The sequence below is a fragment of the Homalodisca vitripennis genome, chromosome 6 (assembly GCF_021130785.1).
Source record: "Homalodisca vitripennis isolate AUS2020 chromosome 6, UT_GWSS_2.1, whole genome shotgun sequence".
Classification (NCBI taxonomy): Eukaryota; Metazoa; Arthropoda; class Insecta; order Hemiptera; family Cicadellidae; genus Homalodisca; species Homalodisca vitripennis.
The window spans coordinates 168041310-168067500 of record NC_060212.1 but is presented as its reverse complement, the minus strand read 5'-3'; the positions used below and the strand labels follow the sequence as shown (position 1 = coordinate 168067500).

The following is a 26191-nucleotide window of genomic DNA, read 5'->3' as shown; positions in this document are numbered from 1 at the left end:
AATCAATTAATTCGTATCATAATTTATTCGAAAAGTGTAGTTTAACGGTAAATTATAATTTTAGATATTTCTGACACAGATATATAAACCTTTAAAATCCTGAAACATCATAGAATGAAGAAACTGTGCTCCAGGGACAAGTACAAACACAGTCAGCGCTACGTGTGGTGTGTGTGAAGTGTGAAGTGCATAGCGCAGCTTGCAACAGTTCTGTGTTAATATTGCAGCTTGTATGTTATGAGTTGTATAAATGTGTATGAATGTGCACGGTGGTCACATTTGGGGTAATTTGAATATGTGCTGCCACGGATGTCAGTCTAGTATCCGTGTGTGCTACTGTACTTGTAAAACCTCGGATTATTCTAGTTTGTTAAAATTAGAGTTTTTCTCGCTCATAATGGTCTGCAAATACTATAGTAGTCAAAAGGTAGCACATAACATAACTGTTGTTATTGGAATACTAATAATGTTCAACATAACGGCCGTGAGTCATTTGCGAGTGTAGTTGTGGTAGAAAACTTTAATCTTCTTATCGGTCGACTGATATCTTGGATTGTATTTTAATGAGGCACAGTGGCCAGTCAGTCCATTTGAGATTACGAAATGAGATGCAACTTTATGCCCTGTTTTATAGTTACAATTTCAATCTAGTTACGGATGTTAGCTCCGTTTCGTTAAGAATCTCTTGAAAGATAATTTATGAACAAAACATCACCCTTTGTGGCCTCTTCAGTGTAACTTAAAAATGTTGCATTAAGGTTTGAATAATACCGTAGTGACAACCTTAATTCAAATCAACCACGACACTTCAGTTTTGTAAAATTTTCTGTGGATCCCATAGCTCGACCAATTCTGTGTATGTTTATCAGTATGAAGATGAATTTGTTGATAGATGAGGATTGAACTAAATCCTGTTTTGAAATTATGTAATCCTAACACTTTAAAATAATGTAATATAACCGAGAAGTAATTTGTCAAATAAATATTTTGCAAATTAATATTAACATTTATGGTAGGCAGTCTATTATGGTAGAAATGAGGTTTTTCATGTTGACTTTGAATTAAAATGTGTTTGTAGTAACAGTAAATGCTTTCAATTGGAGTCAATTCCAATTAACTGTACTTATACCACTGTTTACGAAGAGAACTTTTATTGCATTATTTTAATATGGCAGTTTCATTAATTCAGTAATTGGCTAATAACTAAACATCTGGTGAAGGTGCGCGATAAAATTGTAGCAAACACGTCTATGTTCACATCACTGTTATTTTGAAATTCAAGTCAACATTATTTATATGGTATTGTTACTATAATTTTATTATTGGTAACCACTTAAGTTTAAAGTTATTGTTTTCACAAGAAGTTCAAATATTTACATAATGTGTAAATACTGTTAATGTTTTCCTTGTAAAAGTTTCACTTTTTAATTTATTACTAAAAAGGCGTCGGTATGACAAAAGTGACACTTGCTAATACTAATATCAAATATTTCTTCGATGTATGTAATTAATAGCTAAATGAACAATCAAGGTATATGCTGGTTTCGAATCTACATGTTCCTGTTATTAGCTGGTTTGGTCTCTATATTGGTTGTTTAGCCCCGGTATTGGCTGGTTCGTTCTAGTTATCGACTGATTTAGTCTCGATATTCGCCGGTTTGTTCCCGTTATTGGCTGGTACGTTCTAGTTATTGACTGATTTAGTCTCGATATTTGACGGTTTGTCCCCGTTATTGGCTGGTACGTTCTAGTTATCGCCTGATTTAGTCTCGATATTTGACGGTTTGTTCCCGTTATTGGCTGGTACGTTCTAGTTATCGACTGATTTAGTCTCGATATTTGACGGTGTGTTCCCGTTATTGGCTGGTACGTTCTAGTTATCGACTGATTTAGTCTCGATATTTGACGGTTTGTCCCCGTTATTGGCTGGTACGTTCTAGTTATCGACTAATTTAGTCTCGATATTTGAAGGTTTGTTCCCGACATTGGCTGGTTCGTTCTAGTTATCGACTGATTTAGTCTCGATATTTGACGGTTTGTTCCCGTTATTGGCTGGTACGTTCTATTTATCGACTGATTTAGTCTCGATATTTGACGGTTTGTCCCCGTTATTGGCTGCTACGTTCTAGTTATCAACTTATTTAGTCTCGATATTTGACGGTTTGTCCCCGTTATTGGCTGGTACGTTCTAGCTATCGACTAATTTAGTCTCGATATTTGAAGGTTTGTTCCCGTTATAGGCTGGTACGCTCTAGTTATTTATTGGTTTAATCTCGACATTTGACGGTTTGTTCCCGTTATTGGCTGGTACGTTCTAGTTATCGCCTGATTTAGTCTCGATATTTGACGGTTTGTTCCCGTTATTGGCTGGTACGTTCTAGTTATCGACTGATTTAGTCTCGATATTTGACGGTGTGTTCCCGTTATTGGCTGGTACGTTCTAGTTATCGACTGATTTAGTCTCGATATTTGACGGTTTGTCCCCGTTATTGGCTGGTACGTTCTAGTTATCGACTAATTTAGTCTCGATATTTGAAGGTTTGTTCCCGACATTGGCTGGTTCGTTCTAGTTATCGACTGATTTAGTCTCGATATTTGACGGTTTGTTCCCGTTATTGGCTGGTACGTTCTATTTATCGATTGATTTAGTCTCGATATTTGACGGTTTGTCCCCGTTATTGGCTGCTACGTTCTAGTTATCAACTGATTTAGTCTCGATATTTGACGGTTTGTCCCCGTTATTGGCTGGTACGTTCTAGCTATCGACTAATTTAGTCTCGATATTTGAAGGTTCGTTCCCGTTATAGGCTGGTACGCTCTAGTTATTTATTGGTTTAATCTCGACATTTGACGGTTTGTCCCCGTTATTGGCTGGTACGCTCTAGTTATCGATTGGTTTATTCTCGATATTTGACGGTTGTTCCCGGTATTGGCTGTTTCGGTGCAGTTATCGACTGATTTAGTCTCGATATTTGACGGTTGTTCCCGTTATTGGCTGGTTCAGTCCAGTTATCGACTGATTTAGTCTCGATATTTGACGGTTGTTCCCGATATTGGCTGTTTCGGTCCAGTTATCGACTGATTATCCTGGATATTTGACGGTTTGTTCTTGATATTGCCTGGTTTGGTCCCTGTATATACTGTGTTTGTTCACGGTAGTGGTTGGTTTGATCTATATTGGCTGGATTGGTTCCGATATTTGTTGGCCAATACAATACAAAATCTTCTGCCTAAGAGGTATCGTTATGGTGATATAGTTTTTTGTGCGAGGCTTTTTACCAGCTAGGAGTACGAACAATAAATTTAAAAAATGTAAACAATAATTGTAAACATTAGCGTATCAAGCAGTTGGATGATAGTGTCACGTTTATACCGTGAGTATGAAAAGCACAAAACATAGATAAAGGTTATAGAATAAAGAATCTTCCTTTTTTTAGTGGAAAACTTAATTCTGTAAAACTTAATTAAAACTGTAATAGCGACAGTTTTGGCCTAAATGTCCTGCAAACAAGGTCACGAATTTACCTAAAGTAAATTATAGCACACATCTTGACATTATTAGTTGAAATAAACGTATTGTTCAAAATTAGTAGATTCTATAATTTCGGGGATTTGATTGAATGTCGGGTTAATTCAGGGATGGAGTTAATCAAAAGAATATGGTTTGGGAAGTCATTGTTTAGTTACGTATTCTTCCCTTCACTTTAAGTTACAATTTAACGGAAAACTACTTTCTACAATTTATACGCCTATTACAATTTTACTACATCGTCCTATCTTTGATTTTTTAAAGGAAAGTACGTTACTTGAAAATTACCTCCCTAATAAATTCAGTTGGTGCAACATGAGGCAGTTGAAGACCCCAAAGAACGTATCCGTGGTAGAAAGGATGCCGCCGTTGACACAGAACTGTCGTCTACAGACCGGTCCGCTCATGAATACAACATAACACATCGTGATGTAGATTGACATAGCAATCTTTCCTCGGCTATGTGGGTCACTTGGACTTAACTGTCGTCTACAGACCGGTCCGCTCATGAATACAACATAACACATCGTGATGTAGATTGACATAGCAATCTTTCCTCGGCTATGTGGGTCACTTGGACTTAACTGTCGTCTACAGACCGGTCCGCTCATGAATACAACATAACACATCGTGATGTAGATTGACATAGCAATCTTTCCTTGGCTATGTGGGTCACTTGGACTTAACTGTCGTCTACAGACCGGTCCGCTCATGAATACAACATAACACATCGTGATGTAGATTGACATAGCAATCTTTCCTCGGCTATGTGGGTCACTTGGACTTAACTGTCGTCTACAGACCGGTCCGCTCATGAATACAACATAACACATCGTGATGTAGATTGACATAGCAATCTTTCCTCGGCTATGTGGGTCACTTGGACTTAACTGTCGTCTACAGACCGGTCCGCTCATGAATACAACATAACACATCGTGATGTAGATTGACATAGCAATCTTTCCTCGGCTATGTGGGTCACTTGGACCTAACTGTCGTCTACAGACCGGTCCGCTCATGAATACAACATAACACATCGTGATGTAGATTGACATAGCAATCTTTCCTCGGCTATGTGGGTCACTTGGACTTAACTGTCGTCTACAGACCGGTCCGCTCATGAATACAACATAACACATCGTGATGTAGATTGACATAGCAATCTTTCCTCGGCTATGTGGGTCACTTGGACTTAACTGTCGTCTACAGACCGGTCCGCTCATGAATACAACATAACACATCGTGATGTAGATTGACATAGCAATCTTTCCTCGGCTATGTGGGTCACTTGGACTTAACTGTCGTCTACAGACCGGTCCGCTCATGAATACAACATAACTCATCGTGATGTAGATTGACATAGCAATCTTTCCTCGGCTATGTGGGTCACTTGGACTTAACTGTCGTCTACAGACCGGTCCGCTCATGAATACAACATAACACATCGTGATGTAGATTGACATAGCAATCTTTCCTCGGATATGTGGGTCACTTGGACTCAACTGTGAAGAAGAGTTTCAATCAATTCTTGTTCGGCATCACTGAGCTTTAAGTGTGTACCCGATAGTATGTACGAGTACTTCCATGCGGAGACTCCATCGAGCTCGCATGTTCTGTTAGATCGGTCTGTTTAAAGGGATGACTCTCAACTCAATAGCCGTTCAAGGACGCACTACGTTGAGGATTAAGTTGGAGAGCACTCGTAGCATTCAATTTCATCAATGGGTAAGTGCTTGAGGTAGTATGTGGAGTGCTTCATATGAAGAGGCTTGTAAACCTCCAAGAATATAAATATTTCGTACTCAAATTGTAAATTTATCATAATATCACAATACAGTCTTAGCCTGGATGCATTTCTTTGCATGTTGTCGTACATAAACAAGGCACTATCAAAAACCTGTAGTCCTGAGTTGTACAATATGAATATATGTATTTAATCAACTGTATTACAGAGTAGGCCTATTGTTGTTTTCGATGAAAAGCTTGTAACATGTCAATGCTTACGTAATAAACACGGCAGCACACATTTAATGTTATCAAGTGCAGACAATCTAAAGCTAAATTCTTTGCATGTTGTCGTACATAAACAAGGCGCTATCAAAAACCTGTAGTCCTGAGTTGTACAATATGAATATATGTATTTAATCAACTGTATTACAGAGTAGGCCTATTGTTGTTTTCAATGAAAAGCTTGTAACATGTCAATGCTTACGTAATAAACACTGCAGCACACATTTAATGTTATCAAGTGCAGACAATCTAAATCTAAATTCTTTGTATGTTGTCGTACATAAACAAGGCGCTATCAAAAACCTGTAGTGCTGAGTTGTACAATATGAATATATGTATTTAATCAACTGTATTACAGAGTAGGCCTATTGTTGTTTTCAATGAAAAGCTTGTAACATGTCAATGCTTACGTAATAAACACGGCAGCACACATTTAATGTTATCAAGTGCAGACAATCTAAATCTAAATTCTTTGTATGTTGTCGTACATAAACAAGGCGCTATCAAAAACCTGTAGTCCTGAGTTGTACAATATGAATATATGTATTTAATCAACTGTATTACAGAGTAGGCCTATTGTTGTTTTCAATGAAAATCTTGTAACATGTCAATGCTTACGTAATAAACACGGCAGCACACACATTTAATGTTATCAAGTGCAGACAATCTAAATCTAAATTCTTTGTATGTTGTCGTACATAAACAAGGCGCTATCAAAAACCTGTAGTCCTGAGTTGTACAATATGAATATATGTATTTAATCAACTGTATTACAGAGTAGGCCTATTGTTGTTTTCAATGAAAAGCTTGTAACATGTCAATGCTTACGTAATAAACACGGCAGCACACATTTAATGTTATCAAGTGCAGACAATCTAAATCTAAATTCTTTGTATGTTGTCGTACATAAACAAGGCGCTATCAAAAACCTGTAGTCCTGAGTTGTACAATATGAATATATGTATTTAATCAACTGTATTACAGAGTAGGCCTATTGTTGTTTTCAATGAAAAGCTTGTAACATGTCAATGCTTACGTAATAAACACGGCAGCACACATTTAATGTTATCAAGTGCAGACAATCTAAAGCTAAATTCTTTGTATGTTGTCGTACATAAACAAGGCGCTATCAAAAACCTGTAGTCCTGAGTTGTACAATATGAATATATGTATTTAATCAACTGTATTACAGAGTAGGCCTATTGTTGTTTTCAATGAAAAGCTTGTAACATGTCAATGCTTACGTAATAAACACGGCAGCACACATTTAATGTTATCAAGTGCAGACAATCTAAATCTAAATTCTTTGTATGTTGTCGTACATAAACAAGGCGCTATCAAAAACCTGTAGTCCTGAGTTGTACAATATGAATATATGTATTTAATCAACTGTATTACAGAGTAGGCCTATTGTTGTTTTCAATGAAAAGCTTGTAACATGTCAATGCTTACGTAATAAACACGGCAGCACACATTTAATGTTATCAAGTGCAGACAATCTAAATCTAAATTCTTTGCATGTTGTCGTACATAAACAAGGCGCTATCAAAAACCTGTAGTCCTGAGTTGTACAATATGAATATATGTATTTAATCAACTGTATTACAGAGTAGGCCTATTGTTGTTTTCAATGAAAAGCTTGTAACATGTCAATGCTTACGTAATAAACACGGCAGCACACATTTAATGTTATCAAGTGCAGACAATCTAAATCTAAATTCTTTGTATGTTGTCGTACATAAACAAGGCGCTATCAAAAACCTGTAGTCCTGAGTTGTACAATATGAATATATGTATTTAATCAACTGTATTACAGAGTAGGCCTATTGTTGTTTTCAATGAAAAGCTTGTAACATGTCAATGCTTACGTAATAAACACGGCAGCACACATTTAATGTTATCAAGTGCAGACAATCTAAATCTAAATTCTTTGTATGTTGTCGTACATAAACAAGGCGCTATCAAAAACCTGTAGTCCTGAGTTGTACAATATGAAATATATGTATTTAATCATACTGTATTTACAGAGCTAGGGCCTATTGTTTGTTTTTTCAATGAAAAAGCTTGTAACATGCCAATGCTTAACGTAATAAACAACGGGCAGCAGCAACACCTTATGTTATCAAAGTGCAGACATTCTAAATCTAAATTTCTTTGTATGATGTCGTACAATAAAGAAAAAGGGGGGGGGGGACCAAACAGCTATCAAAAACCCTGTAGTCCTGAGTTGTTACAATATTAATATATGTATGAAAAATCAACTTATATTACAGAGTAGGGCCTATTGTATGTTTTTCAATGAAAAGCTTGTAACAATGTCAATGCTTACGCTAATAAACACGGCAGCACACATTTAATGTTATCAAGTGCAGACAATCTAAATCTAAATTCTTTTGTATGTTGTCGTACATAAACAAGGCGCTAATCAAAAACCTGTAGTCCTGAGTTTGAGTACAATATGAATATATTGTATTTAAATCAAACTGTGATTTTTTTATTCACAAAAGAGTAGGCATATTGTTGTTTTTCAATGAAAAGCTTTCTGTAACACATGTCAATGCTTACGTAATAAACACGGCAGCACACATTTAATGTTATCAAGTGCAGACAATCTAAAAGCTAAATTCTATGTATGTTGTCGTACATAAACAAGGCGCTATCAAAAACCTGTAGTCCTGAGTTGTACAATATGAATATATGATATTTTTAATCAACTGAAATTACAGAGTAAGAGGCCTAGATTGTTGTTTTCAATGAAAAGCTCATGTAACATGTCAATTGCTTACGTAATAAACACACGGCAGCACACATTTAATGTTATGTCAAGTGACGAGACAATCTCAAAATCTAAAATTCTTGTATGTTGTCGTACATAAACAAGGCGCTATCAAAAACCTGAGAGTCCTGAGTTGTACAATATGAATAAATATGTATTTAATCAACCTAGTATTACAGAGTAGGCCTATTGTTGTTTATCAATGAACAAGCTTGTTAACAACAAGTCAATTGCTTACGTTAATAAAACACGGCAGCACACATTTAATTTTATCAAGTGCAGACAATCTATATCTAAATTCTTTGTATGTTGTCGGTACATAAACAAGGCGCTGTATCAAAAACCTGTAGTCCTGAGTTGTACAATATGAATATATGTATTAATCACCTTATATTACAGAGTAGGCCTATTGTTGTTTTTCAATGAAAAAGCTTGTAAAACATGTCAATGCTTAACGTAATAAACACGGAGCACACCATTTAATGTTATCAAGTGCAGACCAGCTAAATCTAAAATTCTTTGTATGTTGTCGTACATAAACAGGCGCTATCAAAAACCTGTAGTCCTGAGTTTTGTACAAATATGAATATATGTATTTAATCAACTGTATTACAGAGTAGGCCTATATTGTTTGTTTTCAATGAAAAAAGCTTTGTAACCATGTCAAAATGCTTACGTAATAAACACGCAGCACACATTTAATGTTATCAAGTGCAGACAATCTAACAAAAATCTAAATTCCTTTGCGTATGTTGTCGTACATAAACAAGGCACTATCAAAACCTGTAGTCCCTGAGTTGTATACAATATGAAGAAAATGTATTTAAATCAACTGAATATTACAGAGTAGGCCTATTGTCTTGTTTTCAATGAAAACGCTTGTAAACATGTCATGCTTACGTAATAAACACGGCAGCACACATTTAATGTTATCAAGTGCAGACAATCTAAATCTAAATTCTTTGTATGTTGTCGTACAGAAACAAGGCGCTAAATCAAAAACCTGTAGTCCTGAGTTGTACAATATGAATATAATGTATTTAAATCAACTGTATTACAGAGTAGGCCTATTGTTGTTTTCAATGAAAAGCTTGTGAACATGTCAATGCTTACGTAATAAACACGGCAGCAGATACACATTTAATGTTATCAACGTGCAGACAAGTCTAAATCTAAATTCTTGTGTATGTTGTCGTACATCAAACTAAGCGCACTATCAAAAACCTGTAGTCCCTTGAGTTGTACAATATGAATTATATGTATTAATCAACTGTATTACAGAGTAGGGCCTATTGTTGTTTTCAATGAAAAGCTTGTAACATGTCAATGCTTACGTATAATAAACACGGCAGGGCACACATTTAAATGTTATCAAGTTGCAGACAATTCTAAAATCTAATATTCTTTGTATGTATGTCGGTCGTACATTACACAAGGCGCTATCAAAAACCTGTAAGTCCCTGAGTTGTACAATATATGAATATAGATCTGTATTTTAATCAACTGTATTACAGAGTAGGCCTTAGTGTTGTTTTCAATGAAAAGCTTTGTAACATGTCAATGCTTACGTAATAAACACGGCAGCACACACATTTAATGTTATCAAAGTGCAGACAATCTAAATCTACAATTCTTTTTGGTATGTTGTCGTACATAAACAAGGCGCTATCAAAAACCTGGTAGTGGCATGAGTTTGTACAATATGAATATATGTATTTAATAATCAACTGTATCTACAGAGTAGGGCCTATTGTTGTTTTCAGATGAAAAGCTATGTAACATGTCAATTGCTTACGTAATAAACACGGCAGCACACATTTAATGTTATCAAGTGCAGACAATCAAAATCTAAATTCTTTGTATGTTGTCGTACATAAACAAAGGCGCTATCAAAAACCTGTAGTGCTGAGTTGTACAATATGAATATATGTATTTAATCTCAACTGTAGTATTACAAGAGTAGGGGCCTATTGTTGTTGTGTGTAGCTCAATGAAAATGCTTGTAAACATGTCAAAGGCTTACGTAATAAACACACGGCAGCATCAACGGATTTAAGTAGTTATCAAGTGGTGGCAGGACAATTCTAAATGGCAAATTTGTGGGTAATGTTGTCGTACATTAAACCAAAGCTTAGGCGCCTATCCAAAAACCTGGTGAGTGCCTTGTAAGAGTTGTACAATAAAATATAGAATATTTGAGTATTTAATCAATCTGTATTATTTACAGAGTAGGCCTATTGTTGTGTTGTTCAATGAAAAGCTTGTAAACATGTCAATGCTTACGTAATAAACACGGCAGCACACATTTAATGTTCATCAAGTGCAGACAATCTAAATCTAAATTTCTTTGGTATGTTGTCGTACATAAACAAGGCGCTATCAAAAACACTGTAGTGCCTGAGTTGTACAATATGAATATATGTATTTAATCAACTGTATTACAGAGTAAGGCCTATTGTTGATTTTCAATGAAAAAGCATGTAACATGTCAATGCTACGTAATAAACTACGGCAGCACACATTTAATGTTATCAAGTGCAGACAATCTAAATCTAAATTCATTGTATGTTGTCGTACATAAACAAGGCGCCTATCAAAAACCTGTAGTGCTGAGTTGTACAATATGAATATATGTATTTAATCAAACTGTATTACAGAGTAGGACCTATTGTTTGTTTTCAATGAAAAGCTTGTAACAATGTCAATGCTTACGTAATAAACACGGCAGCAGCACAAATTTTAAATGTTATCAAAGGTGCAGACAATCTAAATCTAAAATTCTTCCTATGCAATGTTGTCGTACCTAATACAAGGCGCTATCAAAAACAAACCTGTAGTCCCTGAGTTGTACAATATGAATATATGTATTTAATCAACTGTATTACCAGTAGCCTATAGGCCTATTGTTGTTTTCATGAAAAGCTTGTAACATGTCAATGCTTACGTAATAAACACGGCAAGCACACCATTTAATGTTATCAAGTGCAGACAATCTAAATCTAAATTCTTTGTATGTTGTCGTACATAAACAAGGCCGCTAATCATCAAAAACCTGTAGTCCTGAGTTGTACAAATATGAATATATGAATTTAATCAACTGTATTTACAGAGTCGCCTAATGGTGTGTTTTCAAGTGAAAAGCTTTGTAACATGTCAATGCTTACGTAATAAACACGGCAGCACACATTTAATGTTATCAAGTGCAGACAATCTCTAAATCTAAATTCTTTGTGATGTTGCTCTGTACCATAAACAAGGCGCTATCAAAATACCTGTAGTCCTGAGTTGTACAATATGAATATATGTATTTAATATTTAACTCAACTGTATTACAGAGTAGGCCTTTTGTTGTTTGTCAATGAAAAGCTTGTAACATGTCAATGCTTACGTAATAAACACCGGCAGCACACATTTAATGTTTATCACGTGCAGACAATCTAAATCTAAATTCTTTGTATGTTGTCGTACATAAACAAGGCGCTATCAAAAAACCTGTAGTCCTGAGTTGTACATTATGAATATATGTATTTAATCAACTGTATTACAGAGTAGGCCTATTGTTGTTTTCAAATGAAAAGCTTGTAACATGTCAACTGCTTACGTAATAAACACGGCAGCACACATTTAATGTTATCAAGTGCAGACAATCTAAATCTAAATTCTTTGTATGTTATCGTACATAAACAAGGCGCTATCAAAAACCTGTAGTCCTGAGTTGTACAATATGAATATATGTATTTAATCAACTGTATTACAGAGTAGGCCTATTGTTGTTTTCAATGAAAAGCTTGTAACATGTCAATGCTTACGTAATAAACACGGCAGCACACATTTAATGTTATCAAGTGCAGACAATCTAAATCTAAATTCTTTGTATGTTGTCGTACATAAACAAGGCGCTATCAAAAACCTGTAGTCCTGAGTTGTACAATATGAATATATGTATTTAATCAACTGTATTACAGAGTAGGCCTATTGTTGTTTTCAATGAAAAGCTTGTAACATGTCAATGCTTACGTAATAAACACGGCAGCACACATTTAATGTTATCAAGTGCAGACAATCTAAAGCTAAATTCTTTGTATGTTGTCGTACATAAACAAGGCGCTATCAAAAACCTGTAGTCCTGAGTTGTACAATATGAATATATGTATTAAATCAACTTTATTACAGAGTAGGACTATTGTTGTTTTCAATGAAAAGCTTGTAACATGTCAATGCTTACGTAATAAACACGGCAGCACACATTTAATGTTATCAAGTGCAGACAATCTAAATCTAAATTCTTTGTATGTTGTCGTACATAAACAAGGCGCTATCAAAAACCTGTAGTCCTGAGTTGTACAATATGAATATATGTATTTAATCAACTGTATTACAGAGTAGGCCTATTGTTGTTTTCAATGAAAAGCTTGTAACATGTCAATGCTTACGTAATAAACACGGCAGCACACATTTAATGTTATCAAGTGCAGACAATCTAAAGCTAAATTCTTTGTATGTTGTCGTACATAAACAAGGCACTATCAAAAACCTGTAGTCCTGAGTTGTACAATATGAATATATGTATTTAATCAACTGTATTACAGAGTAGGCCTATTGTTGTTTTCAATGAAAAGCTTGTAACATGTCAATGCTTACGTAATAAACACGGCAGCACACATTTAATGTTATCAAGTGCAGACAATCTAAATCTAAATTCTTTGTATGTTGTCGTACATAAACAAGGCACTATCAAAAACCTGTAGTCCTGAGTTGTACAATATGAATATATGTATTTAATCAACTGTATTACAGAGTAGGCCTATTGTTGTTTTCAATGAAAAGCTTGTAACATGTCAATGCTTACGTAATAAACACGGCAGCACACATTTAATGTTATCAAGTGCAGACAATCTAAAGCTAAATTCTTTGTATGTTGTCGTACATAAACAAGGCACTATAAAAAACCTGTAGTCCTGAGTTGTACAATATGAATATATGTATTTAATCAACTGTATTACAGAGTAGGCCTATTGTTGTTTTCAATGAAAAGCTTGTAACATGTCAATGCTTACGTAATAAACACGGCAGCACACATTTAATGTTATCAAGTGCAGACAATCTAAAGCTAAATTCTTTGTATGTTGTCGTACATAAACAAGGCACTATCAAAAACCTGTAGTCCTGAGTTGTACAATATGAATATATGTATTTAATCAACTGTATTACAGAGTAGGCCTATTGTTGTTTTCAATGAAAAGCTTGTAACATGTCAATGCTTACGTAATAAACACGGCAGCACACATTTAATGTTATCAAGTGCAGACAATCTAAAGCTAAATTCTTTGTATGTTGTCGTACATAAACAAGGCACTATCAAAAACCTGTAGTCCTGAGTTGTACAATATGAATATATGTATTAAATCAACTTTATTACAGAGTAGGCCTATTGTTGTTTTCAATGAAAAGCTTGTAACATGTCAATGCTTACGTAATAAACACGGCAGCACACATTTAATGGTTATCGAGTGCAGACAATCTGAAGCTAAATTCTTTGTGATAAAATATAAATATAAGTATTCATTACGATTTAGATGGAAAATGGACCGATAAAGAATTTAAGATTGATTCAAAACTGTCTTTATTTACTTTCAACTGATGCTGTTGCCATATGAACTCTGATAAATAAGATAAGATTGGTTTTTACTGGCGCATTGCCAGAATTACTGCTACGGTGGCGTTATTATGTAAGTACCAAAATTTCTAATCAAGCTGTATTGTTAATGATACTATTTGTATAAAAAATCTACTCCTCTGGATAGTTTTAGTATAAACTTTATTTTGTTGGTATTTTATAAAATTCTGTAAATCCGCGTTACGCGTTATTCGATACTTGTCTGACCAAACTTCAGGACACATTTTGTAATATTCGTCCTGTGTGACTAGTTGAACCTAAAACTACACTTCTCACAAGAGATCTCATTTGAGCTCCACTCTCCGCTATATAATGTCCTCCAGGAGAACGGAGTTTTGAAAACCCTTGGTGTTAAATTAAAAACATTTTAAGATATTTAATTAGAATATTCTAAACACAAAAATATCACTTATTCTATATTGGTTTAACATATTTAAACGTAGTTATTTAATCTAAGCAGCATAAAAACTAAGATTTTCTGTCCGTCTGTAAACTCTCCAGTTGTATTTTCTCAAAATTAGTACAACTTCTCCTCTTGTAAACTCAGAACTTAAGTTCGTTATTGAAACCAAATAGACTCAAGGAGGCATAGCTCCACGGCATTCAAACGATATTTAACGGTCATCGTGTAATGATTGGTTTAGTTGAAGTGATTTAAAAAAAATTTATCGTAGTAATTTGTAAGTTCTTCCTAAGAATATTACCTGATTTCAAATTAATGTGACGATAGGGGGAAGCGATGTACGGAAGCAAGTATTCAAGTCACTGGCGTGGATATTATTGAATTTTGGCATGAATATGAACTGTGGATGATGAATTAATCAGAATATATAACACACGTTTCAAGCCAAGGAGGCAGACCGCCAATTTAAAACAACACTTTGTTAGGACAAGTATTATTGAATTTTGGCATGAATATGAACTGTGGGTGATGAATTAATCAGAATTTATAACACACGTTTCAAGCCAAGGAGGCAGACCGCCAATTTAAAACAACACTTTGTTAGGACAAGTATTATTGAATTTTGGCATGAATATGAACTGTGGGTGATGAATTAATCAGAATTTATAAAACACGTTTCAAGCCAAGGAGGCAGACCGCCAATTTAAAACAACACTTTGTTAGGACAAGTATTATTGAATTTTGGCATGAATATGAACTGTGGGTGATGAATTAATCAGAATTTATAAAACACGTTTCAAGCCAAGGAGGCAGACCGCCAATTTAAAACAACACTTTGTTAGGACAAATATTATTGAATTTTGGCATGAATATGAACTGTGGGTGATGAATTAATCAGAATTTATAAAACACGTTTCAAGCCAAGGAGGCAGACCGCCAGTTTAAAACAACACTTTGTTAGGACAAATATTATTGAATTTTGGCATGAATATGAACTGTGGATGATGAATTAATCAGAATTTATAACACACGTTTCAAGCCAAGGAGGCAGACCGCCAATTTAAAACAACACTTTGTTAGGACAAGTATTATTGAATTTTGGCATGAATATGAACTGTGGGTGATGAATTAATCATAATTTATAAAACACGTTTCAAACCAAGGAGGCAGACCGCCAATTTAAAACAACACTTTGTTAGGACAAATGTTGTTGAATTTTGGCATGAATATGAACTATGGGTGATGAATTAATCAGAATTTATAAAACACGTTTCAAGCCAAGGAGGCAGACCGCCAGTTTAAAACAACACTTTGTTAGGACAAATATTATTGAATTTTGGCATGAATATGAACTGTGGGTGATGAATTAATCAGAATTTATAAAACACGTTTCAAGCCAAGGAGGCAGACCGCCAGTTTAAAACAACACTTTGTTAGGACAAATATTATTGAATTTTGGCATGAATATGAACTGTGGGTGATGAATTAATCATAATTTATAAAACACGTTTCAAGCCAAGGAGGCAGACCGCCAATTTAAAGCAACACTTTGTTAGGACAAATATTATTGAATTTTGGCATGAATATGAACTGTGGATGATGAATTAATCAGAATATATAACACACGTTTCAAGCCAAGGAGGCAGACCGCCAATTTAAAACAACACTTTGTTAGGACAAGTATTATTGAATTTTGGCATGAATATGAACTGTGGGTGATGAATTAATCAGAATTTATAAAACACGTTTCAAGCCAAGGAGGCAGACCGCCAATTTAAAACAACACTTTGTTAGGACAAGTATTATTGAATTTTGGCATGAATATGAACTGTGGGTGATGAATTAATCAGAATTTATAAAACACGTTTCAAGCCAAGGAGGCAGACCGCCAATTTAAAACAACACTTTGTTAGGACAAATATTATTGAATTTTGGCATGAATATGAACTGTGGGTGATGAATTAATCAGAATTTATAAAACACGTTTCAAGCCAAGGAGGCAGACCGCCAATTTAAAACAACACTTTGTTAGGACAAATGTTGTTGAATTTTGGCATGAATATGAACTGTGGGTGATGAATTAATCAGAATTTATAAAACACGTTTCAAGCCAAGGAGGCAGACCGCCAGTTTAAAACAACACTTTGTTAGGACAAATATTATTGAATTCTGGCATGAATATGAACTGTGGGTGATGAATTAATCAGAATTTATAAAACACGTTTCAAGCCAAGGAGGCAGACCGCCAGTTTAAAACAACACTTTGTTAGGACAAATATTATTGAATTTTGGCATGATCATGAACTGTGGGTGATGAATTAATCAGAATTTATAAAACATGTTTCAAGCCAAGGAGGCAGACCGCCAGTTTAAAACAACACTTTGTTAGGACAAATATTATTGAATTTTGGCATGAACATGAACTGTTGGTGATGAATTAATCAGAATTTATAAAACACGTTTCAAGCCAAGGAGGCAGACCTTCAGTTTAAAACAACACTTTGTTAGGACAAATATTATTGAATTTTGGCATGAACATGAACTGTGGGTGATGAATTAATCATAATTTATAACACACGTTTCAAGCCAAGGAAGCAGACCGCCAGTTTAAAACAACACTTTGTTAGGACAAATATTATTGAATTTTGGCATGAACATGAACTGTGGGTGATGAATTAATCAGAATTTATAAAACACGTTTCAAGCCAAGGAGGCAGACCGCCAGTTTAAAACAACACTGTGTTAGGACAAAGCAGTTACAAAACTCGATTTATTGATTGTATTTGTTAATCCTAAAACCATTTTCCGATATCAATCAAATATGACTTTGGATGAAAGCGACTGGTTAAGGTTTTAATCACAAACTTAAACCGAAACAGTCTACATGGAAACTTTTATTTGAAGCCCTATTAAACTCTACTATCGCCGCAGGCGAGGCTTTACCCAAAAGGTCATAGCAAAATCCTATTTGAAAATGTTACAATCTACAATCAAAGTGTTATAGTCACATAACGATTTTCAATATTTGTAACCGTCACGCCACAGCATGGCTTTAAGTGCTGAATTTCTGTGAACATTCAAAAGTCTGGTTCTTGAAGCAAACCCTTTTGGTTTTGCTTTTTTTTGGTCTTTGGATAGCAGTTTGAATCTAACGTATTTTACTAGTGCAATTTATTTTACTGTATATACTTTGTTATTGGTGCTCAGGTGTATTTAGACTATATTTATATCATCAATTGGACCAGAGTGAGTGCATCTACCTATTAGTTCTTAAATTCTGTTGTTTAATCTTTGCATAATTCAATTAATTTTTCAACCCTAATTCACTTACCGTTGTTAGTGTAAACGATCTCCAGCTGTCATCATCACTCAGCAAGTCATAGACGCTCAATTTCAATCAACTGAATCCCAATAGCTTGGCATGTTATTTATGCATGTAGCCTGTATATTTTAATTCGCTTCGCTTCGCTTAGTATTTACAAAACCTCATTACTGTTGTCATCTGTCAATAACACTTGTCTTTGATCATTGCTATACGTCATACATAGAGTAATCTGCGAAACTTTTTTTTTTGCCACAGCCTTCTGGATCATCTACCATCCACTCTGTTTCTACAAGCTGTACTATAAGAAACCCTTCTACTCCGATCAATTCATCTGGCTGTCGGTTCGAGTTGACTGTTTACTCGGGGTGAACTGAGTAGCCCTGATTTAAACAATATCTACAAATATGGATTCGGAATCGAAGTCAACATGCGTTCCTTGTTGTAGAAAAGTTATAAATACCGATGAAGGACTCCAATGTGATGGCCCCTGTGATCGGTGGTTTCATCGTACTTGCGTTGGGATTTCTAAGACTGAGTATCTGAAAATTGCAAGCGATAATTCAGTTAAATGGTTTTGTACACGCGTGGATTGTGTTACCGCTCCGTCTGTGTCTAGTTTGAATACAATTCTTTCAGTACTTGCTCAAAAGATCGACGACCTTTCAGCCAAAGTTGACCGCCTCAACGATTTACCGGAAAATGTTAAAATTATCCAGGATGATGTCAAGGCTATCCATGACAAATTTGAACAACTTGAGCCTCGTATTGAGCGTCTTGAACACAGAGTCTCAGATATTGAGAGTAGAGTCGATGCAAGACAGGCTGGCGGTGGTGGTTTTGAGGAAACCCTGATGGAGATCAATGATCGTAATAAACGTCTGTGTAATGTAATTCTTTACGGCATTGCTGAAAGCTCCCAATCAAACACTGAATCTAAAAGAAAACACGACAAACAGCAAATTAAACAGCTTTTGTCTGAAGTTTACCAGGAAGCTAACCTTGAATCTATTAAATTCTTTAGAATTGGAGTATATAAGAAACATAATTCCAGGCCGATAAAAGTCATTTTCCCTGATGCTGACCAAGCTCGAATTTTCGCCAAACGTTTCTCGGACAAATATGCAAATGGTGATGGTGGTATCAGCATGTCTAGAGATCGCACAGTTAAAGAGCGAAATCATCTTCAGAAACTCAGAGCAGACCTTGAAGCGAGGAGGAATGCTGGCGAGAATGACCTGACTATAAGGTACATTAATGGAGTTCCCTTTATTTCCAAGTTGAAATCAAAAAACGCTTAGACTCCAACGGTCAAAAGAAAATCAGTGTGTTTTTTCAAAACGTCAATGGACTGAGATCTAAACTTGTAACCCTGCGCCAATCTCTTAGCCATTCCGTATATGATGTGATTGTATTGGTGGAGACCAACCTTACAGGGGATATAAGTAATGTTGAACTTGGTTTCTTCAATTACAGGGTGTATAGATGTGATAGGACCTCTCTATCGAGCCAGAAAACCAGTGGTGGTGGGGTGATTGTGGCAATACGGGACCGGTTTGATTCCTGGGAACTCTCTCAGTCTTCTCTTAACATTGAATGTGTCTTTGCAGCCATGAAGCTAAAGAATTCTATTCTTGTCCTTGGTGGTGTATATCTGCCTCCTAATCAGAACTCTACCCAATACATGGAATTTGCATCTATTCTGGAGGAACTGTCAATTACCGTTCAAGACATACACCCATTATTGATTATTGGAGATTTTAACTTGCCGAACGTGGACTGGTCCAGTCTCTTTACCCACCTCAACACATCAGCCCAACGTATTTATGATGTTATGAATTTCCTTGATCTTAAGCAGTACAATAATATCTACAATGATCGAGGTGTCCTTCTGGATTTGGTCTTTTCTTCTGTGAACTTGCGAGTCCTGAATGCCTCAGACACTCTTCTTCCTGTGGAATGTCACCATCCTGCGCTGGAAATGGACCTGGATATTAATACTTCAGAAAACCTCTACTATAGTGCATTTGTTCCCAATCTAAGGAAATGTGATCTAGCCCATGTGTTTGACTGGGTTCAGCGTCTGAACTATCCTGTGTTCGATAACAGTGTTCCTGTCGAAGACTTATTTTCAGAATTTTGTTTCCAACTTAGCTGCAATATCAGGAGCGCATGTCCATCTAAATACGTTGGTAAACGAGCCTTTCCTGTTTGGTTCTCCCCTGAACTAAAAGCTGTGATCATCAGGAAGAAGATACTTCATAGGCGCTACAAACAAACTCTTGATAACCGTCTTTATTATCAATTCTGTGGTGTTCGTGCAGCATGTAGTAGACTAACGAGGGAATGCTACTCAACATATATTCAGTCCATTGACTCATCTCTGAAGAGTAACGTTCGAGTCTTCTGGAGTTTTGTCAATTCTTCCAAGAGGACTCCATCACTTCCTTCTCGATTGCAGCTCGATCATGAATTTGCTGAAAATCCTCAAGACATCTCTAACATGTTCGCCAAGTTTTTTTCCTCTGTGTACAAGGCTCCATCTTCATCTCCACCTATATATGACCTCAAGGCATGTACCACTCTCTCTTCCTGCTGTGTAACCTGTGCTGAGGTGGAGGGTGTACTGAATTCGCTTGATGTGAACAAGGGAGCTGGCCCTGACGACATCTCTCCATTGATTATGAAATTCTGCAGTAGCGTTTTATCTCCTCACCTTACCTTATACTTCAACATGCTCATGGCTGCCGGAATCTTTCCCTCTAATCTCAAATTGGGTTATATAGTACCTATCTTCAAGTCTGGTTCTCCCGCTGACGTCAAGAATTATCGCCCGGTAGTTATTCAGTCATCAATTGCCAAGATCTTTGAATCCCTGGTTCTGAAGAGGTTGTCATTCCATCTGAAGGGTGTTATCTGTGCTGAACAACATGGCTTTATGAAAGGACGCTCGACTACTACTAATCTACTAACCTTCCAAGATCACATTCTCACTGCCTTCTCAGAATCTCATCAGGTGGACTCCATATACACAGACTTCTCTAAAGCTTTCGATCGTGTAAGCCATGAACACCTGGTGGCCAAGCTTGAAGCTATTGGACTCAGTGGAAGCCTCTTGATGTGGTTGAAGAGCTACCTTCGGGATCGTTCTCTTCGGGTTCGGGTTGCTGGCTGTTTGTCGAAGCCTTTCTCTGCTATATCAGGTGTGCCTCAGGGATCGCTGTTGGGCCCTGTTCTCTTCTCAATATTTATCAATGACTTAGTCCAGTACACCCAAGGATCAAAAGTTTTACTCTTCGCCGATGATGCTAAATTCTTCAGAACAATAAAAACCTTCAACGATTGCCAGGCTTTACAGAACAGTATTGATCTGTTGATGAAGTGGTGTTATGATAATGACATGTCATTAAATATTTCCAAATGCTCTGTGATATCTTTCTCCAGGTCTAGCACACCTATCATGTTCCCTTACACACTTGAAGATCAACCCCTCTCGCGTTCTCTGATGATAAGGGACCTTGGAGTCATGCTTTCTCCTAATTTAAACCCTCAAGAACATATCAACTATATTTGTAAGAGAGCTAATTCTGCCCTATACTTCGTCATACGGAACAGCCGCAACATGTTCTCTATTCATGCTCTACGGATCCTTTACATCCATCTGGTGAGACCCTTACTGGAATATTCTTCACCTGTTTGGAGCCCTTACTTGATTGGCCAGATTGATGGACTTGAGAACGTTCAAACCCGTTTCGTCCGTTTTGTTGGTGTGCTGCTAGGCTTCGACTACCGCACTGCTCCAGTTCATGATCTGCGACTTCAGTTAAACTTGATGCCACTTCACACAAGACGAATAATCAATGACCTACTGTTCCTGAGGAAGCTGATTAACTCGAACATTGATGCCCCTGATCTACTTGTCAAGCTGGACTTCCGCACTTCTCGACACCTGCGCCACACCCATCCTTTCGCTAGACGTCAGTATTCGACCCAGTACTTGTTCCACAGCACCTTTCCTCGCCTCCAGCTGCTGGCCAACAGCATGCCGGACGACATTGATCTGTTTTGTACAGGTGAGGAGGCCTTCAAAAAGAAGTTGTTGGACTGGAGGGCACTGCATTGAATCTGTATTCGGCAATCAAAACTGTAGTTATTAGTATAACATATGGTGCATGTTCATTAGTTTTTTTTTTCCTAATTCTATTTACTTATCATGATCCTCAATATTTATTATAAATTATTGTTATTTATTTGTTATCGTTGTTAAAATTTGTTATGTATTCTATAGATTCTATTTTGTTACTCTAATACTGTTAATATTTATTACAATAATGTAGATTTTATTTACCTTTACTAGTATAGTTATATTTATTGTAAATCATATAGCTTTATTATTGTTATTGTTGCATAGTGTTGGCTGTATTGTTCCCTGCATGTTTGGCTTGGTGCTTGAGCTAGGGCTTAAGCACCAATTAGTTTAAAGTCCAATTGCATGTTTGGCTTGGCCCTCTGTGTTTATAAGTACTAGTCATCTTGAGAGACTATATAAAACTGTAACCCGTTGTAAATTGGTCTTTTGACCGTTGGAAGTTAAATAAATAAATAAATAAATAAACCCGATAGTCGCATCGTAAAACAAACATTTTTGTATTTAAAATCAGAGAGGCGACCAAAAATACGCTAACAATTTTGTTATATTGTTTATGGTTTAACTGTTAAATTTAAAATGTGGCCAGTTCCAACACTTTTTATCACCAACCGGATATAACCATATTATAGGTTGTGTGCATTTGGCAGTTGCAACTTTTGAGATAAATGGTTTAAAAATGTTATCTGTGTAGAGCCGAATTCATTACATTGAACCTATATTAGGCCATAAATTAAGAATTAGTCAACATTTGTTGACATTAATTCTCTGAATGAAGTGCAGGCGAACATTCAGTATAATATTCCCCCGACATTTAGTCAGTACATTGTAAAGAGTCCGTACTAGATGTCCACTGTTTGTGACATTTTGCTCGATATGCAGGATTACACTCAATAAGCAGTGGAAAATATCAAAGTTTGCCCGTCATTTAATGTGTACATAGTAGGGAGTCCGTACTGGGTGTCCACTTTTTGTGACATTTTGCTCGATATGCAGGATTACACTCAATAAGCAGTGGACAATATCAAAGTTTGCCCGTCATTTAGTCTGTACATAGTAGAGAGTCCGTACTGGGTGTCCACTGTTTGTGACATTTTGCTCGATATGCAGGATTACACTCAATAAGCAGTGGACAATATCAAAGTTTGCCCGTCATTTAATCTGTACATAGTAGAGAGTCCGTACTGGGTGTCCACTTTTTGTGACATTTTGCTCGATATGCAGGATTACACTCAATAAGCAGTGGACAATATCAAAGTTTGCCCGTCATTTAGTCTGTACATAGTAGAGAGTCCGTACTGGGTGTCCACTTTTTGTGACATTTTGCTCGATATGCAGGATTACACTCAATAAGCAGTGGACAATATCAAAGTTTGCCCGTCATTTAATCTGTACATAGTAGAGAGTCCGTACTGGGTGTCCACTGTTTGTGACATTTTGCTCGATATGCAGGATTACACTCAATAAGCAGTGGACAGTATCAAAGTTTGCCTGTCATTTAATCTGTACATAGTAGAGAGTCCGTACTGGGTGTCCACTGTTTGTGACATTTTGCTCGATATGCAGGATTACACTCAATAAGCAGTGGACAGTATCAAAGTTTGCCTGTCATTTAATCTGTACATAGTAGAGAGTCCGTACTGGGTGTCCACTTTTTGTGACATTTTGCTCGATATGCAGGATTACACTCAATAAGCAGTGGACAATATCAAAGTTTGCCCGTCATTTAATCTGTACATAGTAGAGAGTCCGTACTGGGTGTCCACTGTTTGTGACATTTTGCTCGATATGCAGGATTACACTCAATAAGCAGTAGAAAATATCAAAGTTTGCCCGTCATTTAATCTGTACATAGTAGAGAGTCTGTACTGGGTGTCCACTTTTTGTGACATTTTGCTCGATATGCAGGATTACACTCAATAAGCAGTGGACATTATCAAAGTTTGCCCGTCATTTAGTCTGTATATAGTAGAGAGTCCGTACTGGGTGTCCACTTTTTGTGACATTTTGCTCGATATGCAGGATTACACTCAATAAGCAGTGGAAAATATCAAAGTTTGCCCGTCATTTAGTCTGTATATACAAGGTGTTTGAAAAGTATGGGTACGGCTTAATATTTTAAAAACCATAGGAGATAACATCTATAAACTTTGCACAGTGTCAAATGGCTATGTAAACTATATTTCCTTGCTATTACCATGACATGCCAACCATGGGGGGACGTCCCAGAGAGGAAAACATTGAAATCTTAAATGAAAGCATGGGTCGAGCGCTGCCATTTCTGACTGGATCGTCATATTCTGATGCGGTAAGGGGCGTTTCACTCTACTAACTAATGGTTTCACTGATTAGTATTTATAAAAAATAGCAAAAAAATTTAATTCAAAAATTTAGTGGTAAGTTAACTATTTCACCAACAAAAAACAATGGTAGAACTTAATTAATTCATAAACATAAAGACGACGAATTCATTTTAGTTTTATATATTGTGTTAAAAATTTATGACATAACTTGCTAATTAAAAAAAGACAGTGAAAACACATTGGTTAGTAGAGTGAAACGCCGCCTACCGCATCAGAATATGACGATCCAGTCAGAAATGGCAGCGCATACTGTAATGTACTTCACAATGTGTACCTAAAACAACCCGCCATTTCTGATTGGATAAACCTTTTGAGATGCGGTTTGCGGCATTCAACTCTACTAAGTGAGCTCTTTCAAATGAGGTATCACTCGACCCATGCTTTCATTTAAGATTTCCATGTTTTCCTCTCTGGGACGTCCCCCCATCGTTGGCATGTCATGGTAATAGCAAGGAAATATAGTTTAAATAGCCATTTGACACTGTGCAGAGTTTATAGATGTTATCTCCTATGGTTTTTAAAATATTAAGCCGTACCCATACTTTTCAAACACCTTGCATAGTAGAGAGTCCGTACTGGGTGTCCACTTTTTGTGACATTTTGCTCGATATGCAGGATTACACTCAATAAGCAGTGGACAATATCAAGGTTTGCCCGACATTTAGTCTGTACATAGTAGAGAGTCCGTACTGGGTGTCCACTTTTTGTGACATTTTGCTCGATATGCAGGATTACACTCAATAAGCAGTGGACAATATCAAGGTTTGCCCGACATTTAATCTGTACATAGTAGAGAGTCCGTACTGGGTGTCCACTTTTTGTGACATTTTGCTCGATATGCAGGATTACACTCAATAAGCAGTGGACAATATCAAAGTTTGCCCGTCATTTAGTCTGTACATAGTAGAGAGTCCGTACTGGGTGTCCACTTTTTGTGACATTTTGCTCGATATGCAGGATTACACTCAATAAGCAGTGGACAATATCAAGGTTTGCCCGACATTTAGTCTGTACATAGCTTGTGACATTTTGCTCAATAAATACAGTACGTAGGTTTATTGTTTAAACTAATTGAATAGGCCAAATATTTAATATGCACTAAATTTTTAGAAATTATTATTTAGTGGTTCTTGATAATAAAGCAATGTTAACAAAAATTAAGTTAATGTATAGATTGATCCAAAATTGATGGGGAAAATGGGAAAAAGGGAACAAGACCACTTGGTAAACGTGTGTTTGACAGAACTCAACATTTAAAAATGCTTTAACACTATTCTGGATTCTCTTAAAAGAATTTCAGTACAACCTTTTGTGAGTTTAGCTGGACTTAAAGGAAACGTTTCATTCAGATCTGACTAGATACTGCGAAATCTAGGATTAAAGCAATGGTTTAATTCACAAGGACAATATGCTGGAGACACATTTACTATAAATAAAAAAAGGTCTTGGCACGGTGTGTCGAGTGACAGGATATTCAGGATGGGTACGTGTGGGAATTGAGGTCAACACAAGCCGAGTTCCCATGGCAAAGCCATCATGAATTGATAGTGAGCATTATTTAAATCACGCCAGCTTTGGAAGATCATGCTCATTGCTCGGTTACAGCCCAACGCGGTCAACGCGACCAATGGAGGGTTCTCCGTTAACATAAGGTTTACTAAAACCTTTAACTGTAAAAGAAGCCCACCCACTCCAACAATCATTCTCCACAATAAACTAGATTTACCATTCAATTTTTTTTATTCTGTATTTTATTTATTTTTTACGGAGAGTCCCTGAAGAATGAAATCGTATGTTTGGCTGTCTGCGCGCATCATATTGTTTCCCCTTTTGAATAGGTTCTAATCGCATTAAAATTACATAAATTAAATACATTCTATAATTCATGACTAAAACAAGAGTTTACACTATTAAAACATTGGTCGGTCTATGTTCTAATCGCATTAAAATTACATAAATTAAAT

General features: G+C 36.2%; 1 protein-coding gene across 1 annotated transcript in view; it reads left to right on the top strand.

The window, feature by feature from the left end:
• Nucleotides 1-22485, top strand: part of LOC124365636 — a 45361-nt gene extending 22876 nt beyond the window's left edge. Inside the window, exons 2-4 of the mRNA XM_046821629.1 lie at nucleotides 18357-18966; nucleotides 19194-21790; nucleotides 22454-22485. Of these exons, the coding sequence (XP_046677585.1) occupies nucleotides 18357-18966; nucleotides 19194-21790; nucleotides 22454-22485 (3239 nt within the window). The remainder of the gene's footprint in view (nucleotides 1-18356; nucleotides 18967-19193; nucleotides 21791-22453) is intronic.
• The last annotated feature ends 3706 nt before the right edge of the window (nucleotides 22486-26191 follow it).